This window comes from Manihot esculenta, chromosome 6 (genome assembly GCF_001659605.2).
Source record: "Manihot esculenta cultivar AM560-2 chromosome 6, M.esculenta_v8, whole genome shotgun sequence".
Taxonomy (NCBI): Eukaryota; Viridiplantae; Streptophyta; class Magnoliopsida; order Malpighiales; family Euphorbiaceae; genus Manihot; species Manihot esculenta.
This window is the reverse complement of record NC_035166.2, coordinates 29338816-29362355: the sequence shown is the minus strand read 5'-3', so window position 1 is coordinate 29362355 and position 23540 is coordinate 29338816. Positions and strand designations below refer to the sequence as shown.

Genomic DNA, 23540 nt, shown 5'->3' with positions numbered 1-23540 from the left:
CGAATAGAGCAATCCACGCATACATGTATTATAAGTAATAAAATATGATAAAATTTGTATATGAAGGGACTTTTGTCTCGTTCATGGCATTTAGCTGAGATTCAATTATTCAATTGATTGCTGGCTGCAGATATCCTGGTTGCTATTCTGTGTTTTTGATGCTTCTGGGGCCTGCCTTATAATGCACTGGGCGCATTTATAATAATAATCATCGTAACGGTCTAATTTAAATTAATTCAAATAATTTTAAAATCAACCACTCAATTTTATGACGACCGATATAAGTTAAATAGTACGATTGTTTTAGCTTCATTTTATATAATTTTTTTTTTAGTTATATTTTATAATTTTTTTTAATTTAATTCAGTTTTTATTTAATTTAAAATAATTAACTTAAATTATTTTATAATTTTTTTAATCTAATTTATTTTTTACTTAATTTAAAATAATTAACTTAAATTATTTGATAATTTTATACCAGCAATAATAGCTACTCTGCTTTTCTTTTTTGAATATAAAACTTTTGTTTTGTTAATTGTGGCTAGAATAAGGAGTACCGTCTGTCATTTAAAATCACTTTTCCTTTTCTTTTTTTCTTTTTTTTTTTTTTGGCCGACGTGTCATTTAAAATCCAGCTCTACCGCCCCATTGGCGTGGTCATTATTTAATTGTTTGGGATAATTAAAAAAGCATCTACAATACAAAACTATTTCTATAATTTGATGTGTAGTGTAGAATTTATTATTACAGTACGGAGTTATTAATAAATTTTTATTAAGATATTAATTTCAAATAAAATAAATATGCTTCATAGTAAATATAAAGATTTTTTAATGAATATTTAAATTTTATCAATTTTAATAATCTTATTTAACTTGAATTATAAAAATATTTTCTTTTTATTCTTTAAAAAATAAGTTAAAATATAATTACTTGATTCAGTGTCTAATAAAATTGAATAGTGATAAAGAATTTATAGATTTATTTTAATTAATCCAAGATTAAGACTTAATAATTTTGTCTTATTTCACTGCACTCTTTTACATTTCTACAAAGCACTTGTCGTTTGAATCGAGGTTGAAATTTCTTTTAAAAAAATATTTTTTTAAAAAAATAGTCAATTAGAGACGAACTCCTGTATACATGATGACGACCAAAATTTATTTATCCTAGGTGAGTCCATGTGGAGCATAAGACCCATTTCGCGATTTGGCATGACACAGAACACACTGTTCCCTTTATTCAGGAAAAAAAAATTCCCTTTACAAATATAATTGAGAAATTAAAAAAACTACTTTTAGAAAAATATTAATATAATTTAATAGTATGAAAAATTTTCAATTAAAATAAATCAAATAAATATATTTTAACTCATATATTTAAGCAGTTAGCTTACTATACTCCAACTAAATAAACCTCAATTCTGGCAGTACAGCGGTTCAAACATTATTTCTTGCTGCTAATATCTAAAAAAGAAAAAAAATTGGGTGGCGGTGAATTTTGGATACATGTGCTGCTTAGACTTACTTAGACTTCTATGATTTGCTATATTTATAATAGTCTTGTATCTCATTCATTTTTATATCCTTAAAAAAATATGAAAAGAAAAATAAAAATTAAACTGATCTGGAATATGCACTGTTGCTAAAATTTTGGAAATTACTGGATTTTTTTTCCCAAATGCTAATATGATTATTATTGATATGATGGGAAATGTAAAAGAAAGCTGAAAAAAGAAAAAGGAAAGAAAAACTCCAAAGTCTTACTGTTGGTGCGTCTTTTTTCTCATTGATAAAGCAGCTTGGAAAAAATCATCCAACGCTTTCAGAGATGAACCTTTCAAACCATCCTTATCTTTCATTGCATTTTTTATCATTTCCATTACCTCACAAGCTTTCCTTCTTATTTCCTTCCCTTTCTCTGTCTCATTCATCACCAATTCAATTTTTTCCTTTATTTCTTCACACCTAATCTCACAAGTCTTCCCTCTAGCAGCTTCCACACACACCCCCAATTCTTCTTCCAAGAACTTTACGTTGAAAAACTGCTCCGCTGCCATTGCCCATCCAATCAATGGCACCCCGTGGTTTAGAGCTTCAAGAGTTGAATTCCATCCGCAGTGACTCAGAAATGCGCCTGTAGATTTATGAGCCAAGATTTCCACTTGGGGTGCCCATTTATGCACCAACAGACCTTTTCCTGATTCTTTGATTCTTTCTTCAAATCCCTCTGGCAACCATTCTTTGCTTCTGAATTCTGAGTTTATGTCAAAACCTATTGGTGGTCTAACAACCCAGATAAAATTCTTGCCGCTGGCCTCCAAAGCCATAGCTAATTGCATCATCTGCGATGGAGCAATTGTATTATGCGATCCAAATGACACGTACAGAACTGAATTCACGGGCTTGGAATCTAGCCATTCTTTGAAAAGATCTGTTGTTATACTATCTTCTTTGCCGAAACGAGCTCGGTTTTCCGTTGATAGCAGAACTGGCCCTATTGCCCAAGCCGGCCGACCTATTTTTCGCCTAAAGTAAGACAAACCAATCTGATCAAACTCCTCCACCGTGTTAAACAAAATCGCATTTGAATCCACCCAAGCTGGTAGATTCTTTCTCTGGAAAATAGACCAAGAATCAGTCCCATCTGCCTCTAAAATACTGAGTGGCAATTGGGTCACATGAAGCTTTGAAACTTCCTTGAAATCTTGCAGCTCAAACTCGTCGGATTCGGTATTCCTGTGAGGAAGAGCTAGCCAGACAGAGTAATAACATGCCAAGCCATATCCACCGGCACCACTAAACACAGCATGAAAGACACCAAGCTCTTTAGCAACAGTAGCAGTCCAACCAAAGAAGAAGTCAGCAATAATACAAAGGGGAGGGTGGCCTCCTTGCTCACATGTAATATCCTGAATGAGCTTCCTAAAAGCAGGCTGGAGGGAAGTGGAGGCATGGAGGAGGCGAATGATGAGAGGGTAAGAAAGAACATCGGTGTTTTCAGTGTGGGGAGGGAGGCCATGATCGGAGCTATCAAAGGGAATTTCAAGAAGACGAATGGAAGAGTTAGGAGGGAGAGAAGAGTTGAGTTTGTTGAGGTTGAGAGAAGTGTTAACAAAGGTGATGTTGTAGTTGCTTGTTCGCTCTATATGAAGGGCTAAAGCTAGGAAAGGGATGATATGGCCTTGTGCCATGAATGGGAACATCACAATATTCTCTTTTGTGGGTGCCATTTTTGAGGGATGGATAGAGACCAAGAACCAGGAAGGAGAAAGTGGAGGAGGAGGAGAAGGGGAGAGAGAGAGATCTGTTTCCTTTTAATTTACAGGGTAGCGGTTGGACAATGACGCTATTCACATATTTCACACCCTCTTTTTCTCTTTGCTAATTTTGAGGATGGGTATCATTGGTCCAATGTTGTCGCTAGTCAAAGGTAAAAAGTATAAAGCCAAATTGGTCCAAAGCTTCACACACAAGTGAGTGGGACTGTGGGAGGGGGGATACTTTAACCTTTACCTGAATTTTATAAAATTAAAGATTTAAACATCTTTAGCTCTATAAAAATATAAATATTAAACCTTTAAATTTTATATTACTTCAAAATTTAGTTATGAACTGACTTAAAAAAAAAAATTATTTACTTCTACTTTTGTCATTGAGGTTGTCTGCATTTCCATTTTGTTTCCATAAAAATATTCACAAAATTGGGTAAAGAAACACGACAATACCTTTTTTTCTTTTTCTCTCAAAAGGCCCATAAATCAGTATTTAATCTAGTTAGGCCCACAATAAAGAGACATCTCAATAGAAGACCAAAAGAAACCCTAACCCAATAGAGACTAACCGGACCCTAAAAACCTATTTCCAGGCCTAGTGAAAGCAAACAAGTTGATAAAATTAAATTACTCCAGCTATTTTTTTTTATTTTATAGTTTAAGATTTTTTCACGAGAATAATAAATATATAAATTTAATAAAATTAGAGATAAAAAATATTATAATACGTTCAATTAAGAAGTCTATGTAAAATGAATTTAATTAATATTTTAGAAATATTTCATTTATTGAAGAGTAAATAAAAAAAGAAAATATTTAATAGAGTATTAAAATCACGATATTTATTTTAAAAAATATACCAGAATGATAGATAAAAAAATAAGAGTATTTATTTTTTAGAAATTAAAAGATGTAAGAGTTACCTCTAATATTAATTCAAATGACTTAAAAATATTATTCACTCCATTTTATAATTTTTATTCACTTTATTTTTTATACATATTAAAAAAATTAATTTTTTATGAACTTGTTAATTATATCTATCTTTAAAATTTTAATTTTTATTAAATATTAAGAGATATTTTAAATATTTATTTTAAAAAATAATATTTAATGAGAGATTATTTAAAATAGGATAAATTTAAATAAAATTATAATAATAAATTTATATATTATTAAAATGAAAAAAATAATTTTAAAATAATTAAAAAAATAAATAAAAATTATGAAATTGAAAGAGCATGTAAAGAAATTTAGCCAATTCAACGATAATTAATTAGCTTAAAAAATAAAGACATGATAATAATTATTTTTAAAAAATAAAGAGTTGGAATTAGTTAGTAATAAAAAATGTATATATAAACTTAATAATAATAATAATACTAAATTATTTTCAAAAATTATTTGTAATTCAAATTTCGTTATATTAATATTATTATAAAAATATTTAAATATACCAAAAATTAGCTGTCAAAGCAAAATTGGATTTTATTGAAGGAAAATAATAACTGCTAAACGATTTGGAGTTGATAACGCAGTGGAAAGCTTTCGTTTTTCCAGACCACACAAAAGAAAGCAAGGACAATCAGGCAACGCCGCATATATAGGACAAAGCCCAAATTTCTTCCCCGCATTGTAAAAGTTACCCATGTGCTCCTATTAATAATCACCCATCTCTGCATGGACACAACTGCTTTAACACTTCCCCATTTGGAACCCTCGTGCTTGTGTCTATGTCCTTCCTCATAAGCATTGCCGCATTCAAGAACTCATCCATGGCTTTAGCCGAAGATCCCACGAATCCTTTCTCAGCTTTAATGGCCTCTTTCATCATGTCTCTCACGTCACAAGCTCTCCTTCTCATTTCTATTCCTTTCTCTGTCTCATTCATCACCAATTCAATCTTTCTTGCTATAGCATCATGTCTCACTTCACAGGTTAGTCCTCTGCCTACCTCCACACAAACTCCAATCTCCTCTTCCAAAAACTTCGCATTGTAAAACTGTTCTGCTGCCTGTGGCCATCCAATTATTGGAACCCCGCAGCTAAGAGCTTCAAGCGTTGAATTCCATCCGCAGTGACTCAAAAATGCAGCAATAGCCCCATGTGACAGAATTTCCACCTGGGGTGCCCATTTTTGCACCAGTAACCCTCTCCCCGAAGCTTTAATTCTTTCTTCAAAACCTTCAGGCAGCCATTCTTTTGCTTTAAATTCCGAGTTTATGTCAAAGCCTAACGGTGGCCTGACAACCCAAATAAAATTTACGCTACTAGCTTCCAATGCCATTGCTAGTTGCACTATATTTGATTCTGATAATGTGTTCTGTGAACCAAAAGATATGTATAGAACAGAATTCAACGGTTTTGTATCAAGCCATTTTTCACATACGTCTGGCGCGATTCCTGTTGCTTTTCCTGCGCGAGTTCTTGAGGATAATAGAGCTGGACCAATTGGCCAAACTGGTCGGCCAATTTTTCTTCTGAAATACGTCAATCCGAGCTTGTCAAGCTCCTCCACCGTGTTCATCAAAATCCCGTCTGCATTGTACCATCCACGAAGCATTTTCCTCTGAAACACTGAAATGGAATCCCTACCATCAGCATTCCGTAGATGTTTTGTTAGCTGGGTTGCATGAAATTTAGATGCCTCCTGGAAATCTGGCAACGTGAATTCCTCGGAGTCGGTGTTCCGGTGGGGTAGGTTCAGCCACAAAGAGAAGCAACATGCAAAGCCATAACCACCACCTCCACAAAATATCGCATGGAAAATTCCAAACTCATGCGCAATCTCTGCACACCAAGAAAAGAACATGTCTGTGATGATGCAAACAGGAGGCTGACCACATGATTCATGGACAAGGTCAGAAATTAACTTCCTGAAAACGGGTTTGAGAGCTAAAGAAGATTGTAGAAAATTTAAGATGAGATCATGGGGGAGAGAATCGGTGTTTTCGGTATCGGGAGGAAGGCCATAATCAGAGCTATTGAAGGGGATTTCAAGGAGGTGAATAGAAGAGTTACGAGGCAAAGATGATCTTAGCTTCTGAATATTGAGAGGAGTGTTAACAAAGGTTACGGTACAACCTTTTCTCTGCTCAAGTTGAAGGGCTAAAGCAAGAAAAGGGATTATATGGCCTTGTGCCATGAACGGAATCATTACTACATTATGTTTAGTTTCTGCCATTAGAGAAAGATGAAGTGGCTGCGGGAAGAAGACAACCAAAAGAAAGAAGGGATATTTGAGTGATACTCTCTACAATCTGAAATTCAAATTTATAGATAAAATTTTGTATACTTTGAGTGATTTTTATTGTAATCATATATTTACTTGACCGACAATGAAAATTATGTACAGATGAGTTAAGATAGATTATCAAGTTCAGCTTATGCAAATTTAACATTATATATGTAAATTTATAACTACAAAGGTTGAATTTTAATATATTTAGGTCAGTGAAATGATAGTTTTAACTCTTGGAAAATGCGTTAAATTAAATAATAATAATATTCTCAATAGTTTCCCAAAATTAATATAATACACCTGACATCTCTTGGTGAATTCATATATTGTAAGTTGTCCGATGTTCATCTGTCCAAGAAATTAAAAAAGCTGTTGGAGGTTTAAAAGTTGTCGGTCAACAATGGATACCTTTGTATTGCATGCTCTGCCTTCTTAGGCTTTTGTAATCTATATCTCAGACCCAAAAAAAACAATGGATAGCTGGCTAACGGTCTGATTGGTTGTGTGTGTGTGTGTTTTTTTTTTTTTTTTTTGAAGGTAAAACAATCATTAATTAGTGGAAGGTACAGAGCAGGCCATGGCCTAAAGTAAGACAAGTCCAAGCCCACAACATTAATGTAGGCCTAAAACACATGAATCCTAGCTAATAGAAATCCAATCCGACACGTCGAAACCAGAAAAATGCATCTCTGGTCTAGGTGAAGGTCAGCGTATTATTACTTTAATTAACATAAAAATTATATCGTTCTTGGACTTCTTGGCTTATCTCCGTTGATAATTGATGGGCGTGTGACTATGCAAAGGGTGTCGTTTTGGAGAGGAACTCAGGGTAAGGAAACCAATCGCACATGAAAGCGAAAGAAAACAATATAAATATATTTCTTAATATTCCTTTGGACACAACATCCAAATAAATATCTACTATATATAATAAGAAAATGATGAATCCATTACAAGTGATATCTTCATCTAATTCACCCACAACATACTACAATAACCAATCTGAAAGAACCCAATCACATCACATAAAAACTTTGGAACTTTCAAAACTTCCCCTAATCTGCTTTGTTAGTATCACAACTTTTTATTAAAACATCAATAAGAAGAAAACTGCTTAATTTAAGATGCAGACTTGTACCTACAAAGAACCTTACACCTTAAAACCCTATCCTGAACATAAAATCCTGGCATCACCATGATCTTAACCCTGCTTGGACCATGTGACCTTTGCCTATCCATCAACATATCCTCCATGTAATGTGGATCAAAGCTCCTATTCTCTTCAATCCTTATAATACCCAGAGGTGGATTAAATGAAAAAGCAAGCAAATGAAGCAACCATATGCATTTACCAGCAACAAAGAAGGCTTGCAGAAGCTGTTCAGGCCATGCTCTTGTCCAATTCAATGTTGTAATAATGCAACCCATTTTTTGATCACAAAATTTGCTGAACTCCTCACTGTAATATTTTGTCCCCTTCCTTAAGACTTCATTCCAGCTTAGGTTCCTCAATGCAACAAACGATGCAAACTGCGCTTGGCGATCTTGTTCAGGATCTAAATGCTTTGGTGAACCATTCTTTTGGAATACAGAGTTCTCAAAATCTTGGTAGAGGGTTTGGTTGATGATAGATTCCAAATGGTACAGTACTGCCTTGGAGTATCTTGAATTGAGAGACAACTTGTATGGCTGAAGAAACAAGTTCAAACTGTCCATAAGAGTGCCGTCTGTTTCTTCAATCTGCCCAACTAGGGTCTTGCAGAATTGTTTCACTGACAATCTTGCTTCTGATACAATCTGCAAAAATCCCTCCACCATTACCTCTTCACTTACTGGCATTGAGTTTTCTCCATTTCCATCGTTGGGCTTCCCTCTCTTGGGGAAGTTTCCTAGTTTTTCAATTACTTGTGAACCTTTTGCTACTGTAGCTTGCCGTAAGGCTCTCTTTAACTCTTCACAGTAACTTTCCAAGTACTCAAGCTTCTGCCTTAGTTCTCCTAGTGAAGACTTCATCTCAGCAACCTCCATTAAGGCTGCATCTCGATTCTCATTTGCTTCTTTCAACTCCCTCTTCAATGTTTCAATTGACAACATCTCCAAGTCCCTGAAAATCTGGGGAACTTCCTCAGATTCTGTTCGGTTTGGTGAATTCTCATTCTTTTGCTTCTTCTTTAACTTTGGGAAGAACCATGAAATGATCCCACGGTGTCTGGGTTGGGGCTGAGCGGGTGAATGAGAATCTGTCCATGGCACAACAATGTTAGAGTTCCTGCTGTTCCTGGTTACATTTTCAGCCTCAGAGGTACTGGGGGCTGCTTTGCACCTATTGCAAGAAGATACAGATTTGAATTCTCCCAAGCTATTTCTCCTTCTAGACTTGTAGAATTCTGCCCGGGGTGATGTGTGAAGCACAGTAATATTGTTTGCAGAAGAACCAGAGAGAGATTTTTGATCTTCAGTCGGACAAATTTGAGATTCCAAACTGGCCAACCCAGAAGGAATTCCTTTCCTTGACGATGAGTTCTCCTTCTTAAAATCCGATAAAAGAGTTTCATAGCCATTTCCTCCTTCTAGCCCATAGTCATCCCAACTTTCTGATAATGTTCTTGATTTTGGCAGCGACTCAAGCCCGGACAGTGGCTCGTCTTCATAACTCTGTTGGGGATTAGAAAAAAAAACAAAAAATTTCTAATTAAAAAAGGTTTTATGTAATGAGTAAAGTTGAAAAGAATACTCCATTGAAAAGGAGGCAGAGTCGAAGAAATTCTTGCTGATAATCAGAACAGATTTATGAAGGAATAAAGATTTAATTGATTTACAAAAACCAACATTCACAACATTCAAGTCTGTAAAATGGAAAAGCTACAAAGAACACAAAATATTCCATGACAGAGAGTAGCCAGAATTTATTAAGCAAATCATTAAATACAAAAATAATTAATGCAGATAACGACTCCGTAAACACACATGTCGTAATCACATCAACTACAAAAATAGGCGAAATTAAATTTCATTGCTTTATCTGTTCCATCATGAACTTGGAACCCTTCTTTCTCATCTGGAAACAAAACATGGGCAAAAGAGCAAAAACCAAGAAACCATATTTTTTCAAGGAAGAAAAGAAAGAAAGGAAAAAGAGAAGAGATATGCAGCAACGAAGATATGCATTTGCAAAAAGACGCTGAAACTTACAGGAGTGAAAACAGGGTAATCTTGAGCAGAAAACTGAGAAACAGGGCGTGAAACAGGGGAGGAAGATGGAAACTTGAGATTGGCAGGGCTACTTCCATGCACCAGAGAAGCATGGATAGCTCTAAGCTCCACTGCTTTAGCAATGGCAGCTTGTATCTCTTGTCTGCTGACTTCATGGTTGCTGTTCTCGTTGTTGTTCTCAAGGCCTTGAAAGATTTGAGTAGCAGTAGTAGCAGCCGCCATGAAAGACACAGGAAAATACAGAGTAGAACATATACACCCAAAGAAAATAACAGTATATATACATACACATATGGCTGAGGATTTTCCTCAATATAAAAGAAAATAACAAATTGGATTCTTAACTGGGCATCTAATGGTTGGATTTGATTTATAGATATGAAAAATGAAGATAATGTGTAGAGTAAAATAGAGAAAGCAGAGAGATAGAGAGAGGGGTGTTAGGTTGAGGTGAGGTAACCTAAAAAAATCCAATGAGCTTTTGTCTTTGTTCAGTGTGGATTAATGGAACGTGAGCTTGTGAAGGTGAAGCAGGTAAGAGGGATTGAGAGATAAAAGAGAGAAAGGTTATGGTAGTTTTTTACACTTTTGTTGGCAAGTCTTGGTAAGTTTTATAAGTTTACCAAAATGCCCATATTTGCCCAAAATAACCAAAACAAGCCAACATCAAAAGAAACAAGCATGATTGATTTAGCACTATAATGTCTTACTAAGTTGTATAAATACCCCTCTAAAAAAAATAATTTAAATTTAATATTATAACCGTTTGAAACTTGAATTTTTTGAATAATGGAAAGAAATATGCATTGAAGAGCACTACTTGGGTGGATGTTGTAAGAAATGTCGTTTAAATCATTGATGTTGTTTGGCACAAGAAAAGCTCTTTTTCCATGGAGTGGTACTAAAGAAAGTTGAGGAAATCATTTGGCATTGGAATATTCTCCATCATCCATAAAACATAATCCTTAGTTTCTGCTTCTTAATTACACAAATGGAGACTACAATACATTACCAAATTGCAAAATCCACTCCCCATTACTGTCTTAAACAAAAATTTAAATGGGCATATAGTGCATACCACTGTGGAGAGTTGACCTCAAAATGTTTACAGACTTTAGAAGCAAAAGCCTCCTTTAGTCAGTCTTAAATGATTATGTGAATTTAAAATTATATATTGTTAAGATTTCAAGCAACCAATTCTGAGTGAAAATGTTGGTAATTTTATCCATGACCTAATTTAGTTTAATCAGAAATTTAAAAGGAAAATTTTAGAATGTAATGTATATATACTTGATGCGTATAAGCCAATACGTGCCAAGTTCCAAACTTTTTACTTCAACAGTGAATCTTTTGTGGGGACCAAACTGAGACATTTCTCTTCAATATTGCCTCTGAAAGCCACCCTTATCTTCATTTGTAGATCCCTTAATTTAATATATTTATTTGTCCATCTTATGTGTAGATTTGAAGAGATTGCTTAAGGGTATTTCATAGAAATAATAAAATATATTTTAAATTGGGAATGGAATTCCATGTAGGATGGTATATGATTTATACTAGATAGTATGTTGTTTTCTATAACTAGTTTGATTAGAAAAATAAAATAAAGTTTGAGAGGCAACCACTGATTCAAAAAGCAAGTATGTTTTGTCAACCTCCACATGCAAAAGTAATATTCTTGTCAAATATTAACACAATTTAATCTAATTAATTATGGCTGATACTGATAGAGGTGAAAAGAAATATTTCTAACAAAACCTAACATCAATAAGGATTAGGTTTCATTTGTTTTCACGATTGGAACAATAACCAAACAAGTAAATAAGTGGGTCATGTTCTTGTTCTTAGTCTGCGGAGAGGGTAAAATTTTCAAGTCTTTGCATTGTTGGCAAAGTTTTTTTTAAAAAAAAAAAAACTATTAGGGATTATTTAGTACTTTCATAAAAAAAATAAGTACCAATTCACTAGATTATTTTTATTTCTGTGTTATATTAAATCGTTGTCGGAAGTACTACCTCTTATGTATTGTATAATTTTTCAAAAATTATACCTAAAAAATCTAAAATTTTCAGGGAGACTTTGAATGGAAAATAACCCATTTTCCTCTATTGTGTGGACAGTGGCAAGCACATCTATCAATGCTTTGTTCTCATTACTAAGATATGTGTGTGTATATATGTATATCCTGCCACATGGGGATCACTATCTGAGCATGGCTGTAAAGTTTAAGGTATTTTCAAATGGAAATTCATTAATAATATTTAAAATTTATATATTATATAAACTAAGAAACTTTTCATATAGAAGATGTGATGGAAGTAGTTGTAGTAATGATCAAAACCCACCTCATCTCTAATTTTCATCTGTATCCCATGTTGACTTGCATACCCTATTCAATATGAAATAGAAAGAAAAAAAAATAAATCAAACATTAAGATCAGCTACTGATTATCATATAATTAGTAAGTAATAAGCTTTCATTTCAGTGGCAGCCTTGTTTGAAAGAAACAAGAAAGAGAGAAAGAAGAGGTGGGTAGGGCTTGGTGTGTCTCTTTCTTTGGACTGACAAGCAGGAAGAGCAACCAGCAAAGGCCAAGAGGGAGAAACTATGCATTGCAGCCAGCAGTAAGCATGCCTTTCTTTTAACATAATTGACACTAAATTCAGATACTTTACTCTGCCATTTTGAGTAATTGAAAATAGAAAGTTAAAAGGGTGTTGTTTTTCTTGTGATAATTTTGTTTTTGTCCTGTTTTCTTTGTTGCTTGTTGGTGAAAAGTAGATTCCAATTCATTTTCTTGTAATCACCCTCTAATTTAACCTGAGACACTAGCTTCTTAGGCTTATCTTGAGATTGTGAACCAATTCATTCCCTCCCTCGGAAATAATGAAAGGAATTTGTGGAATTTTCAAATGGTATTCTCTTAATTAATTATTGACTTTTTATTAACAAAAATATTGAAGAGTTTAACAAATAATTGTGTTTTTTAGAAAATAGAGAGTAAATAGTTAAATTTTTGAAGATACATGGACTTGATAGTTATTTGCCATATATAATAAAACAGGTGAATAGCAACAAAACGTAGGCATCAAAACCCGTGATTTAATTTTGTGTTAGGAATCTAAATTTGTTGCTAAAAAATAAGAAATTATTCAGTTTGAGACAAAAATGAGACTCAACTCTCTCCGCTGCCGTTTTGGCTTCTTCAGTGGTGTTCTTTTCAATGGCTTTTCCATAATATATAATTTTATAAGAAATTTCACTTCTATATAATTTAGCTAATGATAAGTTGTTGGTTTTTTTCTTTTACTGGAGAATAATTTTCAATATAATTAAATTTGTCATATTTTTTTATTTAATATTAATTTTTTAAAATAAATTGACATGATTTTGATGTGATTAACAAGTGGTAGAAGTAGACAAAATGATGAGAGCAATTATAGGGGAAGAGAAGACAGAGTGATGCCTCATATGGTAATTTGCCGGCATACCACTTCGCCTTTGATGGTGACTTTATGACATTATCTGCTATTTCTAATTGTTGTGTTATGATAATTTAGATTACATTTTAAAACGTGTTTTTTTTTTGTTAAAGAACAAGAGTTGTCATGGGAAAAAATCCTGGATGGAATTATTCTTTTCATGAAAAAAAATAAGAAAGCCAATTATTTAAATTCTAGCTTTGTTTTATTCACATATCAGAGCATCTTTACAATCAATGAATATGAATTAAATACCTAATATAAAATTAATAATATTTCAAAAATATTAATAATATTTTATTTTATAATTTTTATCTTTTAATTATTATCTTAAAATTATTATTTATTTTTTTAATTATAATAACAGATAAATTGATTATTATAATACTCTTTAATTTTATTTTATTTTTAAAAAATTTCTTAAAATATCTCTTAATATTTAATAAAATTTAATTTAATAAATATAATTAAAAAATTATATTTTTTAATATGTATAAAAAAATAAAATAGATAATAATTATAAGACAGATAAAATAATAAGAATAACAAGATGCTAGAAATAATTTTTAAGATCAATATTGTCTTTTATATTCTTTTTCATCTACGGCAAAAAAAAAAAAAAAAAAAGCTAAACTCAACCACAACAAATAATAGTGAAAAAACGCTGAGTACAAATTTGACGCGATTTTGATTTTTTTTTTTTACCAAAGTAAAAGATTTCATTCAAATAGTTAGAGTACAATATGGAGATGCAAAATTTTGGTCATATTATCAACAAAACTTATTGAAGAAAATAAAGATATCTTTTACATGTACCTTTGCATACACAAATGCTATAAATGGATGAGAATCGCATTGATCTCCGACTAGTTCAGTCCAAAAGTTCTGTGTTCTATTGCAAACTGATGGCATTTTAAAATTCACTTTGACATTTATGGTTGCTTGAAAATCATGTTTGTCTATACTTCTCTTTCTAAGGTGAGAAATCCATATAAGAAGACAAATGAAAGCCATAATAGGGTAAAATCTCCACCATCCGATATGAAAAGCTACTCTTATCAACTAAGGGAAAAAAGAAAGAAAGAAAGAAAATGGACAGGCGGGCAACACCCTCCCCAACAACAAGAGAGAAGTGCATTTGGAGAGAAAAAATTGCAGAGATAACATGGAGGTACTTATTCTGCATGTATCATCATAATGAGCCTCAATACAATCGGTTTGACCGATGAAAGCCTAATACAAAGTCGCAGTGAATTCGACCGTTTAAAACAAGAGGCTCCATGGATCTAATAGGCCCAATAAAATTGCTGCTCCTTTTGAAATTTGCAGCGAGCCGCCTTTGAGGCGCAATCCGTGTTTCTTTTGTCAAACGAATTTCAACCCTCGATTGCCACTACATCGACGGTCCAAGCTCCCTATTCCCGCATAAGAAAGCAAAATCCTGTTGGTCAATTCACAGAGCGCACGGATAGCCATCTAATTTTCATGCTCCAACAAATGGTTCCAAGTGGACGCTATAAATTCGCCCGGAATGCCACTGCCATTTCGATAATTCTCTTTTTCATTTTTCCCTCCCCACCCAATTCCACCCTGACACTCTTCCCTAATCATCTACATCTGAAATGGCTCGCACCAAGCAAACAGCTAGGAAATCGACGGGAGGAAAGGCGCCACGTAAGCAGCTGGCAACGAAGGCAGCTAGGAAGTCGGCACCTGCGACGGGAGGAGTAAAGAAACCGCACCGTTTCAGACCTGGGACGGTGGCATTGAGAGATATAAGGAAGTACCAGAAGAGTACTGAGCTGTTGATTCGTAAGCTTCCATTCCAGAGGCTGGTGAGGGAAATCGCTCAGGATTTCAAGACGGATCTAAGGTTCCAAAGCAGTGCGGTTGCAGCTCTTCAAGAGGCTGCAGAGGCATACCTGGTTGGTCTATTTGAGGACACAAATCTCTGTGCTATTCATGCTAAGAGGGTTACTATTATGCCCAAAGATATCCAGCTAGCTAGGAGGATTAGGGGTGAGAGGGCGTAGTAGAAGAGTCGAGTTCAATACTCATGTTGTGGGCGTCCATGTCCTGTTAGCTTGTGCTTGTAAATTGATTCAAGTTTAATAGCTAATTGGAATTTTTCTTTTTGATGTATATCCTTGTGGTGCTTCAAAATCTTCATTTAATGATACCTCCTATGCATTTGCACACGATCATGGGGAGGTTCTGCATATTAAACTGAAAATAAATAAATAAATAAATAAAAGAGAAACGAATAGGCGCCCCAAGTGATAATCCAACATGCCGCATTTTGTTTCTCGTTTTATATCAATTACCAGTGTTCTTTTACCCATGGAACTGAAATATGAATCATTGTTGATTATACTGTGTTATTGTCTGAAATATGAATCATTGTTTCCCGTATCGATTATTCACATGTACAAGAGAACTCATTTGGCTAACCATTCTATTCACATAATTGAAAAAATAAATAAAAGAGAACAGCCTCCCTCGATGTCTCGGTACATAAAATAACTAGTCATCTCATATCATCCGTTCATTAAGCATGTATAATACAAGTGAGAGGACCACTTCGAACTGAAAAGATTGCGTAAGTTGATGAGGGTTCCGCCTCCAAAGCTACTGTGATACAAATAGTGCATTGAACATTTAGTGCATCTTCCATCCGAGACCATTTGAATAATTGAATCTTCATTTTTGTATGAAGTGGCTACCTCCAGAAATCGACTGCTTTCGTTGGGATACAACCGTCAAAGAGGAATGCTGAAACCAATCATTCTTCAAAACTTAGCTTCCATATGTTGAAGTACAAAGATTAAAAAAACGGGTGGGTAACCATCCCTTGAAAAAGGCTAAGACTAATAAGAAATTGTAACCCTTAAATTAGATGCTCCAAAACCACAAACCTTAGTTCCAGCTATGATGGTACCATTAATGGGATGTGTAGCACATGCAGTAACCGCTTCAGACAATGGAACAAACTTATTTTGCTTTTGATTGCCCAACCCTGAATGCCTCTCTACATCCTCCTCACTGACGTAACAAACAAAACTTGCAACCAATCAATTATAAATTATTTAAATCAGACAATGAATCCAAGGAAACAAAATAACCACAAGAGTAAGCCTTTCTTTTTCATTATTTATCGGGTAGGAACTGGAGAGGGTATTTTTTTTGTTCTTTTATGTTTTTTTTTTTTCTTGGAGGGGGACAAGGGTAGGACAATGAGATGGGTATGATCCTGTTCTTTATTATTATTTTTTACTTAAATGTGAACACAGACAAAAATACTAGATTCTACAATGTCTTGAAGACAAGAATATCAACTCCCAAACAGAATTTGATAAATTCACAGCTGACTGCAGTGTATCGACTAGAAAAAATGACAAGTATACAGTAGTTGTCTAGACAGCAAAGAACAATTTTACGTCATTAACTATAATTCAACCTCTGAGAAACAGATGGCCATGCACAAAATTTGTATTTATTACCTGTAGTCCACATGGCAGGGAGAGCTAGGATCAGGGTAGAAATCTAAAAGATGAATGCCATTGGCAGATGATGACCCAACCACATACACCTGCAGTTGAAGATCCTGCTATTAACTTGAATTCCAGACTCGAATAGCTTGAATGGTAGATTTGAGATGTTGGGATATCTTACAGAATATGTTGGTAGCCATGATGGCTTTCTCAAGTATAACAGATCAGCTGAAATGTTGGAATCATTCCTAATCATTCAAAACCAACAAGTGCATTTACAATTATGGAATACTAAAAATTAGAATGTAATACAACTTCGGGTGTATCAAATATACTTACAACCAAGCCGGAGGAGGGCAATGAACATGTGTAACTTGAAAATTATAAATATCAAGAACACCTGACCTGTATTACATGGAATTGTGAGATGATATTCATTAGGAAAATCCATCCACATCGCTTATGCATAGTATTAATACTTTGATGCATCGATGATGTTCAAATTTACTTCCTAAAGTTCTTAACTACAGCCCGAGTAATCTGTTCTTAACACTCATTCTATTGATAAGATGACAAATTCATGCTTGACATCTTGAACAATTAGTATGGTAGACTTCTCAACCACATTTGAGCTCACAGAATTAGTGTGCAGTCAACATTTTCTTCCAAGATATTGCTGCCACCAACCAACTGGCTTTAAATTCCATGTTCATTAACTTCCGCACTCAAAAACACTAAAAGGACAGAAGCAAAATGTTGATCTGACTCTCAAGAAGATTCTATGCACAGATGAAATATGAGCTATAAATGACAAGAATTCAACAGTAAATGTTTTAATTTCCAAACCTACCAACCATCATCGAGGTGAAATGCCAACTGATATGGACAAGATGGATCAAAATCAATGGAGTGCACTTCCTTGGGGACAATAGCCGATTGTGCCTGTGTAATTGATAACTTTAATGTAAGCAAAAATGATTCTTGAGCAATGAGTTTCACACGATATGAGAAATAAAGTTAATATTCCACACAATCTAAGAACACCCAATAGCTAGCCTGGTTAACAGAAATCCATTCCTGAGATTTAATAATCAACATAAAAAATGTAAATAGAACAATTCATATCATGGCAAACAAATAATTTTATATGGTTTACAAAAATATATATGAAATGTGTTTGTGTATCAATAAACATTGCAAATGATGTACATGCCATAATGGAAATTATAAGAACAGAGAGAACTTGACCAAACTTTCTATCATCTTCTGATTCTATTTACCACTTCAATGCCTCATAAATAATTCAAGTTTCTTGTTAAACTTGCAAATGGATATTTGAAATCTCAAATTTCCAAAGAGACTTACTTTTAGCATCTGAAAAATGACACCAAGACAGTAACACTTACCTTTAAAGTCCCAATTTTCTCTAACATTGATGCGAGCTTCCAATATGTTACGGGTGGATGGCAAACCTGTTAGTCCAAATCTCAGAATATTGATAAATAAAATGATGCAGCTATTCTATCAGCAACCACAAATAAATCCATGCATATATATTCCACTATGTAAAGCAGTATTGGAGCTGGAAATGATGGGCCCAAGACAGTGTAAAACCATGTTAAGATTGTCATTAGCAACTGCCTGACAGCTAGGACCAGAGTCCAATTGCCAACTCCAGTTCTTGTATTTTATAAGAAATAACAAGACCTTAACGATTTACCTCTTTATGACTTTGAAAGGCAGCAGATGCCCTTCCACCACGGAGGTCCCACATATAAATTATTCCATGCCTGCCAGCCCCAAAAACCAGCTGCATCAAAAGAATGATGTTTATTCAGGCTCCTTCACAAGATAGAATGACAAACTTCATAAATAATAAGAAATCTTTTCAATTTAGAGAATAATCTATTGCCTAATAAAGAGAAGGAATAACTTTTCAACTGATTGTTCTGAAATATTAAAAGAAATGATGGATTATAGTCAAAACTATATATGAGAACACGAGTGCAAAAATTGTTCAACAAATTGTAAGAGGATATAAAATGTAAGTGCAGAAGTAACAGTATCTAGTAGTATTTCCAAAAACTATTCATTATGAGAAGTGTAAGCAAGAAATAAGAGAGAGAGAAAGAAAAAGAGCTACATTGCCCCTTATAAAGGGCATAATTGAACTTCACAACAAAATCAGTAAAAGTTCTGTATCCAGAACTTACCTGATTTTCCACATTTAATTGAATGCTGTTGATGGTGCTACGACAATTAGTTGTAAGCTCAATACTTGGAAGAACACCCATTCTTCTATCCCATAGATTAATAACACCATTTGTATCAGAAGCAATTAGCCTAGCATCAGAGAAGGAAAAATAAGCTAAAACAGCGTGATACAAACCTAAAAGGCAAAAGACCTGTTAAGGATAGGAAACATAAGGTTGAAGAACAGTCATTGCACATTAATATTCATAATCAAACAACAATAATCAAGCCTTAATCTCAAACTACTTGAGGTCGGCAATTTAGATCCTTTTCTATATTTGGAATACACTAACTTAAAATGAAGTAAAACTAATAGATGTCACATAAAGGTTCATTTTATTCCCACTAGTTAAGATGAAAGGAGCCGCTAATCATTTGTAAATTGTTAACATCAGGACACTACAAATTGTGTTGCCACGTGACACAGGCTACAAATGTTATCAAAGGTCATAACAAAATCATCCTCAGGCTTAAGCCACTCTAAATGTTAGATGTTTCATTCTACCATGGACGCTGTATTATATTACCTTAATTATACTTTAACATCTTATATTTTGTTGTAAGTAATATATATCCAAATATTCAACATTATGAAAAAGAAATTGGATTTTTAAGATCAGAAGCCATCTTACCTTGATTTGTCAACCGTAGTAAAAGCTATATCAGTTAGACCTTTATGAACTTCAGACCCATGAACAGTGACAGTACGCCTAGTTCTTAAAACCTGCATTGAAAGGAAATGAAATTAATCTTCAGAAAGAACTGCAAACCTATTTATCACTAGAACGCTAAACACCAGCAACTTGCAATGGAATTCAATCTTGCATAACTATAAATCATGACAAAATACAACTGTAACAGCCCGGACGTGATCCTCGGCACTGTTACCGTTCACGGCCCAGGGCTATCCCTCGCCTGGCCTCTTGCCACCTCGGGCTTTCCACTGGCGTCGTGAACAGCTCTTAACATCCATTCACCCTCACGGGTTCCTGGCAGGATTTGTCCCCTTGGGTTCTTGCATCGAATGCATCCTTCCCCAAGTGGATTTGGCCCAAATTTCCCTTTGGAAATTAGGTCGCCTCCCCCCACTACTCGAACCCTTGACCTTCCACTTTTAAGGGAATAGTCTGGTGAGAGTGAGTACCAATTGTTCCAATGGTACAATTGGTACTCACTCTCACCAGACCATTCCCTTATCCTGCCAGGAATCCGTGAGGGTGAATGGATGTTAAGAGCTGTTCACGACGCCAGTGGAAAGCCCGAGGTGGCAAGAGGCCAGGCGAGGGATAGCCCTGGGCCGTGAACGGTAACAGTGCCGGGGATCACGTCCGGGCTGTTACATAAAAAGGCGCCTTTTTATGTAACAGCCCGGACGTGATCCCCGGCACTGTTACCGTTCACGGCCCAGGGCTATCCCTCGCCTGGCCTCTTTGCCACCTCGGGCTTTCCACTGGCGTCGTGAACAGCTCTTAACATCCATTCACCCTCACGGGTTCCTGGCAGGATTTGTCCCCTTGTTGCATCGAATGCATCCTTCCCCAAGTGGATTTGGCCCAAATTTCCCTTTGGAAATTAGGTCGCCTCCTCCACTACTCGAACCCTTGACCTCCCACTTTAAGGGAATAGTCTAGTGAGAGTGAGTACCAATTGTTCCCATTCGATGCAAGAATCCAAGGGGACAAATCCTGCCAGGAACCCGTGAGGGTGAATGGATGTTAAGAGCTGTTCACGACGCCAGTGGAAAGCCCGAGGTGGCAAAGAGGCCAGGCGAGGGATAGCCCTGGGCCGTGAACGGTAACAGTGCCGGGGATCACGTCCGGGCTGTTACAACAACTATTATTGGATACTTCTAAACACTACCAATTTACTTTTACAGACACTCTTATAATACTGATTACCACTTAAGTGAAAACATTAAAGATACGAGAACTGTATATATCCATTAAGACAAAAAATGGGTAATTCTGACAAGACAAGTTAGATAAGTTAGAATGTCAAGTGCACTTACTTCAACTGGTTCTGATGAGATATAACCAATGTCAAAAATGAGTACTTCATTTTTTTTCATAGATGTGCAGGCAACCTAGAAAAATGATAGAATTGTAACACCAATTGCTTTTGATAAATGATGACTACATTATAATGGAAAATGTTAAGCAATGTAAGTATAATTCAGCATCGATTGTCAAAATGAATAACAAGCACAAGTAACTGATTCCCAACCTCATCTTGGTTAGAAAGATTCCAACGAACAACATCAAGTTGTCGGTTTAAAGAAAGGTGCAACACATGTTTGCTTTCATCTTCTTTTAAGCCTATGAGCAAAAAGAAACCAAAAGCAAGGCCATCATTAAAGAAAATATACTGAAACATAGGCAAACATAGCTAACAGAAAGAACCAGTGGGATAAATAAAAGATGATAGACTGTGATGGACAGAAGCAAATGTGATGTTTAGGTATCACTTTTGTTATATAATTGAAAGAATAGACAGAATGTCAGAAAAAGAAAACCCTTAACCCTTGTAACCTTGTTAATATAAATGTGTACTGAAATTGAAAGTTTAGTAGCAAGCTGAGAGAAGCTTACATTGCAACAAGGCATTAGTATGGCAATAAAGAGACTCAAAGTCATGTACTGTTAAGCATCCCGATTTTGTCACAGATACTAAGTAAACTCCCTGAAATGAAAGTACTTAGAAATATTAAGAAATAGGGAATAAAATAATGAAAAATGTATCGCGCCCTCTGCAGTGTGGTGTCTTTCTATACTGCCGTCCCATTAGTATATGGGCACATTAAGGAACAATTTAATATGAGAAGTGACAGTGCATTCACCTTGGTGTCAAATTCAAGGGCAGAGATGCCTTGCCTGCACAAACCATAGTAAGTGATCTCTTGAATTTTAAGTAATAAGTATCACTAAAAAATTGCTGGATCTGTCCCCAGACTAGAAAACAACATACTGAATGAAGCGTTAAAAATGCAACTAAATAGGAAAGAAGACTTTGATTTTGCAACAAAATATAACAATATTTGTGCAATCAATAGATTCATTTTGAATTAGAAACTGAAATTGGTCTCAGCTAATTATCTATCTTGTTAAATTGTAATATATGCTCTCCAATTTACAGAAAAACCTGATTGGAAAGAATAACGAACACACCTAGCAGAACACAACGAGAAAAGAAGACAATTTAGCTATCAAGTATTGAAATGATGATGGTAGAAGGGAGCATCAGAACTAATGTGGAAAGCAACAACAATAAATATAGCAAGTCAAGAATAAAAAGATAATGGTAAAGGGGAACAAATGACCTTGTAATTGGAACTGGGGAATCCATATTTGCGACACTATCAATTCGATTTAGCTGCGAAATATTGTAATCATGAGCTAAAACAAACTAATAAAGCTTCAATAATAACCGAATAAAGAACTAAGTCGTGACATTGCATACATGAGTTTGACATGGAACTCCATTCACATGATAAAAATGGGAAAATGCTCCGATCTATTCATCAAACAAAACAGAAGTATAAAATCAAAATCAGCTCTGAAAACAATTGAAACTATTAAAAAGGAAAAGACAAACTTGGAAAGTAAATGGAAGGACCTCAGAGTAGGATTGCATAAGCAAAGCAGAAAGATGGTGACGGTACTTGGGCTCAAACCTCCCATTCAATTCAATTAGGCTCCTCTTCCATCCATGGCTTTTTCAATTCCAAAAGACGAGAAAATTTAAGTAAATTACAACTTGGGACCTGAAAACAATGAATTTGAAGATGGTTTACCTCGGAAGGCGTTTATGGGTTACCGGTGAGGGGTTTAGAGGTACCAAGTATTTCTCCATACAGCACCACCGCTGCAACAAAATTACGCAACTCTATTGCAATCACCGCCGCTCTATAGCGCTGTAGGAAATTTGGGGAATTAAGGACCAAAAACTGTCCACTATTGTCTTTTCCGTTTTGTCCTCAACATTTTCCCGCCATTGGCTCTAGTGCTAACTTGCGCCGACCGCTTGCATGATAAGGTGAGCGGGTCGTGTATATATATTATTATTATCATTTTTTTCTTTTTTTGAAAATGAAAAAAATATTATTAACTGAAAGCGATTAGAGAGCCGAATCCAAACCTCCTTGACCTGACTTGAGGCGAGAACATGAGCGACATCATTCTTCGCAGATGAATAAAAGCACATCTTCCTTCCTCTCATAATTGCTCTTTCACAATTATGCATCAAATATACTGAATTATTCCTTATTGCAATAATTTTTTTTTATTTTCCTCCAATTTAAAGAGCTTTCTTCCCTGTATTTTTTATCCTTATTTTCCTTCCTCCCCTCTCAAAACAAAGGTCAAATAAATTACATTACCGATCAATTCAGATTTGCTGGGACGAAAATAGAAATCCACAAAGCTTTTAAGAAAGCTCTCAAGCTAGAATTATTCCTTTTGAAATCCCGTATTCAGGCAATTGTTTTTTTTTTCCACAGAGAAAAAGGTAGATAGAGAAGTACAAAGTGAAATTAGTAAAAGAAAGACCTTTCTTTGTGAACCTAATATCTGATTTGTCAATCGAGCAA

The 23540-nt window shown here is 34.7% G+C and overlaps 5 protein-coding genes across 7 annotated transcripts; 1 reads left to right on the top strand and 4 right to left on the bottom strand.

Annotated features, from left to right (window-relative positions):
• Positions 1-1639: 1639 nt before the first annotated feature.
• On the bottom strand, positions 1640-3391 carry LOC110617975 (UDP-glycosyltransferase 92A1). The gene has a single exon (XM_043957220.1). The coding sequence runs from the start codon at positions 3230-3232 to the stop codon at positions 1763-1765; it is 1470 nt and encodes a 489-aa protein (XP_043813155.1). The 5' UTR covers positions 3233-3391; the 3' UTR covers positions 1640-1762.
• Positions 3392-4793: 1402 nt separating this feature from the next.
• LOC122723894 (UDP-glycosyltransferase 92A1-like) lies at positions 4794-6606 on the bottom strand. Its single transcript, XM_043957844.1, has one exon. The coding sequence runs from the start codon at positions 6456-6458 to the stop codon at positions 4941-4943; it is 1518 nt and encodes a 505-aa protein (XP_043813779.1). The 5' UTR covers positions 6459-6606; the 3' UTR covers positions 4794-4940.
• An 814-nt stretch (positions 6607-7420) lies between these two features.
• LOC110616524 (IRK-interacting protein) lies at positions 7421-10281 on the bottom strand. The gene is made up of 2 exons (XM_021758914.2): positions 9708-10281; positions 7421-9170 (listed from the first exon to the last, which is right to left on the bottom strand). The coding sequence occupies exons 1-2, from the start codon at positions 9948-9950 to the stop codon at positions 7635-7637; spliced, it is 1779 nt and encodes a 592-aa protein (XP_021614606.1). The 5' UTR covers positions 9951-10281; the 3' UTR covers positions 7421-7634.
• A 4025-nt stretch (positions 10282-14306) lies between these two features.
• LOC110616775 (histone H3.2) lies at positions 14307-15353 on the top strand. Its single transcript, XM_021759260.2, has one exon. The coding sequence runs from the start codon at positions 14834-14836 to the stop codon at positions 15242-15244; it is 411 nt and encodes a 136-aa protein (XP_021614952.1). The 5' UTR covers positions 14307-14833; the 3' UTR covers positions 15245-15353.
• Positions 15354-15554: 201 nt separating this feature from the next.
• On the bottom strand, positions 15555-23511 carry LOC110616774. Of its 3 annotated transcripts, XM_021759259.2 has the most exons (18): positions 22746-23508; positions 22568-22664; positions 22412-22465; positions 22272-22324; positions 21792-21825; positions 21544-21634; positions 21179-21270; positions 20964-21038; positions 19588-19679; positions 18916-19045; positions 18423-18512; positions 18109-18174; positions 17553-17644; positions 17042-17107; positions 16884-16950; positions 16712-16800; positions 16127-16253; positions 15555-15983 (listed from the first exon to the last, which is right to left on the bottom strand). In XM_021759259.2, the coding sequence occupies exons 1-18, from the start codon at positions 22802-22804 to the stop codon at positions 15912-15914; spliced, it is 1446 nt and encodes a 481-aa protein (XP_021614951.1). In that variant the 5' UTR covers positions 22805-23508; the 3' UTR covers positions 15555-15911. The 3 variants fall into 3 exon arrangements, with proteins under 3 accessions (XP_021614951.1, XP_043813574.1, XP_043813575.1); XM_043957639.1 differs by lacking the exon at positions 18109-18174 and having other exon boundaries at positions 22746-23511; XM_043957640.1 differs by lacking the exon at positions 20964-21038 and having other exon boundaries at positions 22746-23509.
• Positions 23512-23540: the final 29 nt, after the last annotated feature.